We start from the raw sequence: 12,114 nt of genomic DNA on the forward strand, positions 1-12,114 counted from the left end.
CTCTGGATTCATGGAATCATTCTTTCCTTGCCGGGTATGTGCCACGAGTTGTGCTGGGGATACAGCACAGACATTCTTACGGTCCAGGTACAGATCAGTTGGAAGAAATAAAACATGTAAACATACAGTGAGGATGTAGAAGTTGCAAATTGGCAAAAATCTACCTGGAGACATGTTTTGTTTGTCTCAGTAATTTTAACATTTACTGTAGTTACCAAGGTTTTTTAACTTTCATGAAAATGAAGATTTCTGGCTGTTTTGGAAGAATGGGAAGAACTGACACCACTAGGCCCACATTTATAAATGAAAATAACTTGAGTGGAATGGAATAGAGAATGTGCTTCTCTGATTGCCTTCTCCAACAGAGAATGTGCTCTCTGATTCTTCAATTGCTGTTATATTCTAGACCACTTTATTCCTTTACTTTTCCTGCCTACCTTTCTTAAGGGGTTTGCATTTGTGAACCTGCAATGCAGTATTAATAAATACTATACTATGTGTGAAGAATATCGTATAGGAGGCTGTGGGAACATAGAGGAAATGTTCCAAGCCCATAAGAGACACAGATATGTCCTAGAACAAGGCCCAGTCATGAAGAATGGAAGGAAAGGAGCCATAGGAGACAGTCTGAGGAGCACATTCCCAGGCTCAGCAGGTCCAAAGGCCTAGAGGTGAGAGAACACTACAGGTAATTCTGTTCAGCTGGAGTAGTACAGAGACAGTTTGGGACAGGGAGTATGAGGCTGGAGATGAAGCAGAGGCATGAAGAGCCTTCAAGATAGGAGTTTTGACTTTTTCCTGGGATGAGTAGTGATCCACTGAAAGGGCCTAATCTGGTCAGATGAGCTCATCACTTTAGGAGGGCTGATGGTGGCTCCATCAATATAGAAACAGTATAAGAAGAGGACTAAGAAACATGAAGGAAGAGGAATCTAAAGGACTTGATGGCTACTTCTGTATGAGGGATGAGGAAGGAATCCAATGTGACAAACAGGTTTCTGGCTCTGACTGCTGGGTTCATGCTAGACCACTCACTAAGAACAGACCCCTGTGATGCAAGTCATCTGGGGAAGAAACAGGAGGCCTGAGTTCTAGCCTTAGCTTCACCACTAACTCAGTCTCTCTGGGCCTGCGTATTCATTTGCAAATGAAGGTGCCACACTGGAATGCTCTTTATGCCCCCTTCCAAGCCTTTATAAAAAGGTCTTTTTATTTTTTCACTTCAGTGGAAAAGTACAGAACCAGAGAAAACCTAAAATTCTCATATTCCCCAGAAAGTGAACATTCAGGGTAAAAGCAATTTAAAAAGTTGAGTCCAACCCCGATATGATACTAGAATTCCTTAGCAACACATTTTTCAGGAGCTTGTTCAACCTTTGCTCAAACTCATCTAGCCTGGAGAATTCCATATCCCCTAGTGCAGCCCGTTCAATTCTTATACAGCTTTTAAAAATGTATTCTGATACTAAGCCAAAACCTATCCCTTAGTGCTTGTCTACCTTTAATGGAAAAAGTACTACATTTTACATTTTGAAGACAGGATCAAGTCCTGGCTTTGTCTCTTAGACAGACACTATCTCAAAGCCTCTGTTTCCTTACATGGAAAATGAGGGCTAACTTGGAGGATTTTTTATAAAAGGGGTACTTATCTGAAAAATATCCAGCATATTCTTCCCTTAGGCTTTCTATAATTACAGCACGATGGGCTCAGGCAGCAGCCATGGTTCTTCATGTTTTTGTCTAGGCTCCAACCCAGCAAATGCCATCAGATGTTCATGTCGGGGCTGTGGTAGAATTCCACCTGGCTACAGCTTCATGGCACATCCTTGAGAGATGCAAAACAGGTAAGCACACTAGAAAAGTCAGCTCCCTGGAGTTAGTCATTCTTCCCCTAGTCCCTCTTTAGCACTCATGACCTCGTGGAAATAGACGGCCTAGAAATAGACTGCCGGATCTGTCATTGATTAATTGTATGACCTAGGACAGGTTACTTATTTCTCTCACTTCAGCTGCCTTGTTTATAAAATGAAGACAATAGTACCTAGAGAGTTAATTAATTAAAGAGCTTACAAAACTGCCAGGTACACCAAAGTACCTTAAACCAAAAGTTAAAACATGCTTGAATTTAAATTCCAGCTCCACCTCTGAGTAATTGTATTATCTTGCTATTATTTTTATAAGCTTGCCAAGTGGCAAATACAATCAAGACTGGCTGCAGGTTCAGATTCTACCAATCGTTATTTAATCCGTCCTATTCAACCACCATTGAGGTCCAATTATCTCTGTTTCACAGATGAGGAAACAGAGGCAGAAAGAGCTTTTTCCCATATACTTCCCCTGAGGTGATATAGCGTAGACCTTTGGGATCTTCTCAGGTTTGAATGAATACAGGCTTTATTACTTACTGTATAGTTGTCCCACCAGTGACTTAAGTCTCTGAGCCTCATTTGGCTATTGTGAAGATTAAATGACAGGTGAAGTACATAGCACAGGCGGTACCAAAGGGTAACCTCTCTGGAGCACTGACTGTTATTGTATCACACCTGCAAGGTTGTTTTTTTAAAAAACAGAGATGGGGTCTTGCTGTGTTGCCCAGGCTGGTCTTGAACTCCTGGGCTCAAGTAATCCTCCTGCCTCCCATAATCCCAAAGTGCTGGGATTATAGACATGAGCCACAGCCCCCAGCCTCACACCTAAAACTTTAACTCACATGCAGCATCAACTCATGAGAGATGCTGCAGTAAATGACTTTATTTCTTGCACTGGTTCCCTATTTCCCATAATCCTGATTTCTTTTCTAAAATATAGCTCTTCTATATTATTTATTTAAAGCCATAGAGGTCCTAAGAATAATGGCAGGCAAGATCAAGAATTTCCCTCAAAGCCAGGCACAGTGGCTCACGCCTGTAATCCCAGCACTTTGGGAGACCGAGGTGGGCAGATCACTAGGTCAGGAGATCGAGACCATCCTGGCTAACACGGTGAAACCCTGTCTCTACTAAAAATACAAAAAATTAGCCAGGCGTGATGGCAGGCGCCTGTGGTCCCGGCTACTCAGGAGGCTGAGGCAGGAGAATGGCATGAACCTGGGAGGCAGAGGTTGCCATGAGCCAAGATCACACCACTGCACTCCAGCCTGAGCGACACAGCAAGACTCCATCTCAAAAAAAAAAAAAAAAAAGAATTTTCCTCAAAGATGAAAATGATTCATTCTCCAGCTATTCAGTCCTTGGCCCAGCTACTGCCTGTGTTAGGGAAGAGACTTCCTAGCAAGATAACGCATGTTTAAGGTCCTTCAGCAACTGTCAATGGTAAAAAAGTACAGTTGTTAAAGCGGCCTTGGAGTTGCCCTGACAAACACACCGTCACTTTAAGAAATAAGACTACAGCTCAAATAACCAGTTATCAGGAGGTAGCTGGACCTTTGTGTTTCACACCTGAGGAATAGCATGTAAGCATGCAGTATAAAAGCTGAAGCTATAGCCACACATTTCTTTACAGATCAGGAACTAGAACAGCTTGGTGTTTTCTCAACTTTATTGTGGAGATAGGGAGGGGAAGTAGACTTGAAGGTTTTTTATTTTTTAATGAAGAAACAATTTATCCTGTGTTTGATACCAGATGAGACTGTAAGGGTCACATACTCCTTAAGCCTACATATCAATTCCAGGTGAAGTGCTTCAGGCTTGGCTCATTCTGACACCTAAGAAGGACCCTCTAGGCCATGGTTGGAAAGACTGTTTTTGCCTCAGCGCCGTGCAGGTTTGGGCATTATATAAACTTTTACAGGCTTGCTGAAGGGAATGGTGCCCTCGATGCTGGTTTCCACCTGTGGTGACACCTCACCACCCTCCATCCAGGGGCATTTTGGAATGCGAGCGCTGGAGTTGTAGGCCAGCAGCAGCCTCACTTCCACCTGGCATGCCTCTGAAAAAAAGATAAAAGAAATCGTCTATAACTAGGCACCTGCTAGGAATGAGGATGAAATGTGAAGTTAAAGAAATATCAAAATGGAAGCAGTAGGAAGAAATTTCTTCATCCGTCCGCATCCCTCCCCTTACCCTCACCAAACAAAACACTTCCCAGGTGAAATCCTGGTAGGCTGACAATAAGCCTGCAGATGTGATGCTACTCCATCACCTTCCCCTCGGGCTCACTGTGGCACAGAGCCAAAGCTGCTGAGACAACTGGAGAGCAAGCTAAAAACCCTTTCAGAAAGATTAATTGCTTCATGATCTGCTTTATGAACTGGGCTAAAATTCGTACGCAGGTGTGGATTTGGGCAGTTTCTGAGAACCTCTCAGCATTTCAAGACTTCCAGCCTCAGAACAGAGGGTCAGAAGGTGCATGTGGCTTATTCTCATACCCAGCTGGGCTCTTCCTGCGCAGTTCCATCTCAAGCCTCAGGGCTGCCTGTACCACAGACTACTTTATTAGTGGAGAGGAAGCCTTTGAATAGGAAATGGTTGGCCAAAAATTTCTGGCCAATGAACAGGAACATGTTTCAGGGACCTAAAATGTCTGAAAACATTTCATTCTCTCATTACATTATCTTACAATATAATCATCTAGTGTCTCTATGTGGCAGGTCCTAGCAAGAATAAATAAGAACTCCCCTCAAGTTGCTGGCTGTTTGGTTGAGGAAACAGATAGTTGCAATGGAGTACAATACATGCTGTAACCAAGCCTGCAAGAAGTACTGAGGAAGGCAGTGCAGGAAGGCTTTGGAATAGAATATCCATTCTGTGCCAAGCATATAACCCCAAGAGTTCTTATCCTGCTACATTATGAAAGAAAGACTGTCAAAATCTTGGCAGAAGTTCCAAGAACCAGATAGGTTCTCAGAGACTCCCCAAATGCACAACTGGGTAAGAATTCGAGCCCAGTTCGTAAACTGAAGCAGTTAATCATTCTATTAACCACATGCTTCTATAAAGAAGAGGGAGAGAATTTCAGAAAAATGAAAGGGCAAGTGCAAAGGCCAGAAACGGCTTGAACTTGGAATGTCTCCTTAATTTGGTACAACCAGAGTAAAAAGTGCAAGTGCTGAAAATGATCCCAAGGCTAAGAAGTTCAGAGGGTATGAATGAAGGCTAGATGGATCTAAATTAACAAGGGCAGACTCTCCAGGACTTCTCAATGCCTCCCCAGACCTCTTCCTGGTTACATCCAAACTTCTCTCTATGATCAGAGTAGAGACTGGATTGCTGTCCTCCAGGAAGGGAAAGGTTTGCAGTCAGCCCAAGGCCAGAGCAATCCAGTGCACCTCAGATTTCAGCATGAGATCTAAGTGCAGCCTCAGCATCAGCAAGTACCAGCCATGTGGTAAGCACACACTCACATGACAACATGAGGGTCATGCAGCAGCCACGAGTGTAACTGTCATGAAACTAACACTGTTCTCTGATACCAGACTCCAGATGAATCTCCCACTCAGGATGGAATCAAGATAGGTACCTGTATCTGCTTTCCTGCCACACCCTCCCATTCCATCCCAGGTGGCAGACCACAACCAAAGCCCCAGTTGGCATAGCACTTTCAAGAAGCCAAATCCTGGTAAAAGCTGGATAAGGCTCAAGCCTATAATCCCAGCACTTTGGGAGGCCAAGGCAGGAGAATCAGTTAATCCCAGGAGTTTGAGACTAGCCTGGGCAACATAGTGAGACCCCGTCTCTACAAAAAAATAAAAATAAGTTAGCCGGGCGTATAGTCTCAAGTTACTAGGGGGACTGAGGTGGGAGGACCACTTGAGCCCGAGATGATCACACCACTGCACTCCAGCCTGGGCGACAGAGGGAGACCCTGTCTCAAAAACAAACAACAATAACAACAAAAAAAAACAAATAAATCCTGCTAAGATCAGAGGGAGTTGATGTAGGACTCAGCCCTACAGGGTCACTTTGCATTCCCTTACCAACATTTGATAAGAATGGCAATTCAAGGCAATGCCATAGGAGTAAAGCAGAGAAGAAAGAAAACAAGAGGGAGGGGAACTAGGGAGAAAGAGACAAGATCATCTAGGACAACTCAGGCAACTTATGCGTCATGACTGGAAGAATATATCTCCTAGGAGGTTTATATTCTTATTCTCATCTTAATGAGACGGGGAGGTAAAATAACTTTCTCAGGATCACACAGCAAAGGAGGCAGAATTTGAAACATGGTCTGTGACTCAGTTTCCTACATGGCAGCATCCTGCCTCCCAGAGGAGAGGCCCCTCCCTGGTGGGGAGCTACTGAGGGATTGAAGGAGCTCCCTAAAAACTCCAGGCCCCACCACCTAGATTAGGAGAAAGTGCAAGCTCATTTACAATGAGACATATTTCAATTCAGTGCCCCAAACCGGAAGGGACATAGCACAGTGAGGGCTGGGAAGGGTGACTGCCAGCTTTAGCACTATCACTGATCAGCTATGTAGGCCTCCATTTATGTATCTGTAAAATGAACCAGAGAATACCAATTCCCACTGCAGAGTTGGTCTAAAGATTAAATGAATTTTTATTGCACATTTAAAACCTTGTATTCAATTTTCATTATTTGTTGAGTGCCTACTACGTCAGGCACTAGAGACATATGCTACTAAAACACTGGAGATACAGAGGCAAAGACAAGCAAGTTCCCTGCTCTACAGGAGCCTACATCCTAATGGGAAAGTCAGTAAATAATTAAATGTGAAAACACATCTGACACCAGTACACGCTATAATATATAAAGAATTAAAACAGGAATTTGTAATAGTGACTGGGTAGCAACCACTTAGAGGAGGTGATCTTGTTTTCTTGTTTCTGATGGTTTTTTTTTTTTTTTTTTTTAGTCAGGGTCTTGCTGTTAGCCAGGCTAGATTGTAGTGGCACGATCAGGGCTCCCTGCAGCCTTGACGCCCCCAGACTCAAGCAATCCTCCTACCTCAGCCTCCTGAGTAGCTAGGACTACAGGCACATGCCACCATGCCCAGTTAACTTTTTTATATATATTGTAGAGATAGGGTTGCCTTATATTGCCCATGCTGGTCTCAAACTCTTGGGCTCAAGCAATCCTCCCACCTCAGCCTCCCAAAGATTATAGGTACAAGCCACCATGCCTGGCTGTGATCTTATATAAGTTAAAATTATTCAGGCTCAGGATCACCTGGCATTAACAAACAAGGAAGTCTGCAATGAACTAGGATACCTTAAGAGCAAATGGGGCCTAGGAGAAAGAACCTTGAGCTTGGGGGCAGATCAGCTGAGTTCTAACTCTGGCCTTGGCAATGACTTGCTGTGTGACCAGGGACAAGTAACTACCCTCTCAAGACCTTCCACGATCTTTTGAGCTATGGCATACTGTAATATGCTTTCCTGAGCCTTGTCCCTCCCAAAATGCTCCCACAGCATTTCCTTCCCCATATCCAGGATCCCTTCATCAGAAGGTATTAGAATAAGGAATCTACTTTCCTGTGGGGCCAGTGGTTTGGCAAATAGTGCAAAAACATTCCAGGCAGCCAGATTATGGAATGAGGAATGCTCAGGGAAGCACATCCTGGGCAGCAGAACCACTGGATGCTCCCTCAACTACACCAGGCCTACCGCCACCAGAACCTCAAAGGGACTGCCCTGACATCCAACAGCTTTATAAAGTCATCACTACCCATCTAACACCCTGACAGAGGGAAACCATTAATAAAGGCCCGGCGCAGTGGCTCATGCCTGTAATCCCACTACTTTGGGAGGCCAAGGCGGGTGGATCACCTGAGGTCAGGAGTTCGAGACTAGCTTGGCCAACATGACGAAACCTTGTCTCTACTAAAATACAAAAAAATTAGCCAGGTGTAGTGATGCACACCTGTAATCCCAGCTACTCGGGAGGCTGAGACAGGAGAATCGCCTGAACCCAGGAGGCAGAGGTTACAGTGAGCCGAGATCACACTACTCCAGCCTGGGCAAGAGCAAGACTCTGTCTCAAAATAATAATAATAATAGCCTTATAATTATGTATTTAAAAACACAGAGTGAAAGAAAATTCCAAAGGCATTCCCTATCTCTAAAATAAACCAAATTTAGTGGCATTAAACACCTCCAGTGATAGTGCTCCTGAATCATCTCCAATTATTTGGGAAACACCACTGAGGTCAATTCTGCCCCCTATTCTAGGTTCTGCAGACTGAGGTCTTAAGTTTTTTAAAGCAGCCTTACTGGCTTGAAATGTAATCTCCTTTGTACTTGTATTCTCCCATTTTATTCTTATGGATTAAAAATCCTCAAAATTCAGACATAGAAGTTGGAGAATGAAAAAAATTTTTAAAAATCCTCACAACTAATTTGTAGATTGAGAATTATTATTGTCATTTGGAAGATGAGGAAAAAGACTCAGAAAGGGAGAGACTTGTCCAAGGTGACCAAGCAAGTCGGTGGCAGAGTTAGGATAAGAATATAGTCTCCTGGTGTCCAGACCAGGGCCCTTTCCATGAAACTCCATTCTATCATAATCGCCTGTCTATCTTCTAACAGAATCATATCTCTCATGCAATCAAAGCACTGTAGCAAATTAGCCCAAATATACCCAGTTTGGCTTATAAACTCATTAATGAATCAAGTTCAATTCTTAGAAGGCCTGATTCATCCACATTTTTTTTTTCAAATTTTAAAAACCAAACGCTTAAGGGTAGGTGTGATCTCCAGCAGTATATTTTCCTGCCCACCCTGGCCCTGACTCCTTACCTGTCCAAGCAGTGTGGGAGAGGTAAACCTGAGTGATAAGCCGGTGCCGCCCTGGGCCAGGATTCCGGAAGTCTGCAGGCTTGGGGTGAATCATCTGAGCCTGGCCATCTGGATATAAGACCTAAAGGGTGACAGAAATGAGAAAAAGAGGCAGAAGCGAGAGGAGCATTTAACAAAATGGATGATGACATCTGTTGTGAACCTCAAAGCACAAGAAGAAAGATGACACCAACTTTCCTAAGACGGGGCCTTGAGGGGAGGTCAACACTGTAGACATCTCTATTCCTCTGATCCAGCATGAAGCAGTGTCCAGTAAACATTTCCTGAATTCATGGTGAATAAGTAATATGAACAGAGTGTCGCTATTAAGTGCAAGGACAGGTAAGAACATTAATTCTGATTATGAAAAGTGTTCTCAGGCACCTTCACCAGAAGAGCACTCCCTCCCTGGCTCTGAATCACACCATGGCCCAGGATCCATCACCAACCACCAGTATTTGGAGTTATTTTATAACTGCATTCTCTCCACTAAATTTCAAGCAGCTAGGAAGTCATTTATCTCTCTTTCTACAAAGACACGGCTCAATGAAGGGCCCACTCAAATCATTGGCCAATTCTTTAAGTCTCACGAACTGCGACAGAGTTCTTTCCTCAGCATCCTGGGGGACCTCCCAGCTCCCTGTGTAGACAGCCTACTACACTGCAGCGTACAAAGGAACTACAGGAACAAATGAAGCTTATCCTAGGACCAGGACTTGCTCTATGTAAATATGCTTATGAAGGCAGACTAGGGAACCACACAGGTCTTCCAATGTTGAAACTGTGGTCAATGTTGAAACTGTGGAAGACATGTCTCACCCACTTGCCATATAATCCTTCATCTCTCCTCAGGTGATGGGGCCTCCCCCTGATTCTACACTTTTCTTTCTTTCTTTTTTTTTTTTTTTTAAAGACAGGGTCTTACTCTGTCACCCAGGCTGGAGTGCGATGGCACGATCATAACTCATGGAAGCCTCAAACTCCTGGGTGCAAGTGATCTTCCTGCCTCAGCCTCCTGAGGAGTGGGGATTGCAGGCACATGCCACAACACCAGGTAATTTTCTTTTTAAACTTTTTTGTAGAGAAAAAAGTTTGCTATGTTGCCCAGGCTGGTCTCCAACTCCTGACCTCAAGTGATCCTCCTGCCTCAGACTCCCAAAGTGTTAGAATTACTGGCGTGAGCAACTGTGCCGGGCCTACCCTTATTTCTTTTTCTTTTTTCTTTTCTTGAGACAGTCTCACTCTGTCACCCAAGCTGAAGTGCAGTGGCGCGATCTCAGCTCACTGCAACCTCTGCCTCCGGGTTCAAGTGATTCTCCTGCCTCAGCCTCTCAAGTAGCTGGGATTACAGGCACCCGCCATCATGCCTGGCTAATTTTGTATCTTTAGTAGAGATGGGTTTTCACCATGTTGGCCAGGTTGGTCTCGAACTCCTGACCTCAGGTGATCCTCCTACTTCAGCCTCCCAAAGTGCTGGGATTACAGGTGTGAGCCACCATGCCTGGCCTACCCTTATTTCTTAAAGCTGCTACTCCCCACTCTAGTTCTAGGTTCCAAGCTCCCAAACCTACTATAGAAGAAAGATGCAGGTGTCTCAGTTTCCTGATCCTTATTATCTTTAAAGACAAGTGCTTGGGCTTCTTTTTTTTTTTTTTTTTTTTTAAGAAAATGAAGGGGAGGGCCGGGCACAGTGGCTCACGCCTGTAATCCCAGCACTTTGGGAGGCTGAGCCAGGTGGATTACTTGAGGCCAGGAGTTCAAGACCAGTCTGGTCAACATGATGAAACCCCTTCTCTAATTAAAAATACAAAAATTAGCTGGATGTGGTAGCATGTGCCTATAGTCCCAGCTACTTGGGATGCTGAAGCAGGGGAATCACTTGGACCTGGGAGGCGGAGGTTGCAGTGAGCTGAGATCACTGCCACTGCACTCCAGCCTGCGTGACAGAGTGAGATTCTGTCTCAAAAAAAAAAAAAAAAAAGAGAGAAAAAGAAAGAAAAAGAAGGGCAGAGGAGGGCTGAAATAGCAATGATATTGGGAAAAACAAATGAACAGGGGCCACAATTTTTGTGTTCAGTGGGCATGGTGGCTCATGCCTATAATCCCAGCACTTTGGGGGGCAGAAGCGGAAGGATTGCTGGAAGACAGGAGTTTAAGACCAGACTGGGCAAAAAAGTAAGACCCCCCCAATCTCCACACACAAAAAATTAAAATTAGCCAGGTGTGATGGTGTGTATCTCTAGTTCCAGCTACTGAGGAGGCTGAGGCAGGAGGATCCCTTGGACACAGGAGTTTGAGGTGACCATGCCACTGCACTCCAGCCCAGGCAACAGACAGAGACCTTATCTCAAAAAAAAAAAAAAAATTCCCAGCATTCTCAGCAAAACTGTCCTTGGTGAAAGGCCTTGACTGCTCTGTGAAATGGTTGCTGGAAGCCTTCTTTCATTTGTCTACTCCAAAAGTGGAGCTTAGAAACCTATGGCCCAAATAGGTCAGAGGAAGGAAATGGCCAGTATGAATGATCATCAGGTAGAATACAGTAACCTAGATTAGGCTTACAAAAGTGTTAATGAATGGAGTTCTGCAGGGTCTGCTTTAAAGAACAGATCTACAGTATTTTAATGGGGAATGTAATCTCAGTGTCATCTCTGAGGCATGTTTATTGCTATATCTTTATCAAGCACCTGAAGTAGTGCCCAGAACAGAGGGATGATTCAGGGTGTGGTGACTGGACTGGATGGCACTTTCGAACCACTGGAACTGGCCCATGATGGGGCAGTGAGTTTCCCATCCCTCTACCTATAAGGTATCTAAAAGGTTTAGCCTTGCATGTGGTAGATGTGCTTTGAAGGGGTTTTTTTAGGAGACAGTCTAGGAGATGACCCTTAAATAACCTGCCTACAATCTCCTTCATGCTCAGTTGATCAGTGAAGTTATTTTCAGGGACAATGTAAAACAGTAGTTCTGCTGGTATCACGGACTACATATTAGAATCATCCATGAACTCTTAAACACTAGTGTCCATGGGCCCTATTCTCAGGATTTTGATTTAGTTAATGTAGGCTGACACCTATTCATCTGTTCTTCTTCTTTTTTTTTTTTTTTTTTTTTGAGACAGAGTCTGGCTCTGCCGCCCAGGCTGGAGTGCAGTGGCCGGATCTCAGCTCACTGCAAGCTCCGCCTCCCGGGTTTACGCCATTCTCCTGCCTCAGCCTCCCGAGTAGCTGGGACTACAGGTGACCGCCACCTCGCCCGGCTAGTTTTTTGTATTTTTTAGTAGAGACGGGGTTTCACCCTGTTAGCCAGCATGGTCTCGATCTCCTGACCTCGTGATCCACCCGTCTCGGCCTCCCAAAGTGCTGGGATTACAGGCTTGAGCC

General features: G+C 44.4%; 2 protein-coding genes across 20 annotated transcripts in view; one reads left to right on the top strand and one right to left on the bottom strand.

Moving 5' to 3' along the window:
* AAMDC (adipogenesis associated Mth938 domain containing) overlaps nt 1–12,114 on the top strand; it is a 69,183-nt gene that overhangs the window by 55,766 nt on the left and 1,303 nt on the right. Inside the window, exon 5 of the mRNA XM_065528772.2 lies at nt 1,745–1,844. Coding sequence (XP_065384844.1) covers nt 1,745–1,844 — 100 coding nt within the window. The remainder of the gene's footprint in view (nt 1–1,744; nt 1,845–12,114) is intronic.
* Nucleotides 3,520–12,114, bottom strand: part of INTS4 (integrator complex subunit 4) — a 111,044-nt gene continuing 102,449 nt past the window's right edge. For 11 of the 19 annotated variants that reach the window (XM_074014858.1, XM_074014869.1, XM_015435528.2 and 8 more), the window contains 3 exons: nt 8,929–9,018; nt 8,696–8,816; nt 3,520–3,927 (listed from right to left, as the gene is read on the bottom strand). In XM_074014858.1, coding sequence (XP_073870959.1) covers nt 3,749–3,927; nt 8,696–8,816; nt 8,929–9,018 — 390 coding nt within the window. In that variant the 3' untranslated portion in view covers nt 3,520–3,748. The remainder of the gene's footprint in view (nt 3,928–8,695; nt 8,817–8,928; nt 9,019–12,114) is intronic. The other 8 variants (XM_074014861.1, XM_005579176.3, XM_074014870.1 and 5 more) reach the window with 1 other exon arrangement.

The sequence above is a fragment of the Macaca fascicularis genome, chromosome 14 (genome assembly GCF_037993035.2).
Source record: "Macaca fascicularis isolate 582-1 chromosome 14, T2T-MFA8v1.1".
Lineage (NCBI taxonomy): Eukaryota > Metazoa > Chordata > Mammalia > Primates > Cercopithecidae > Macaca > Macaca fascicularis.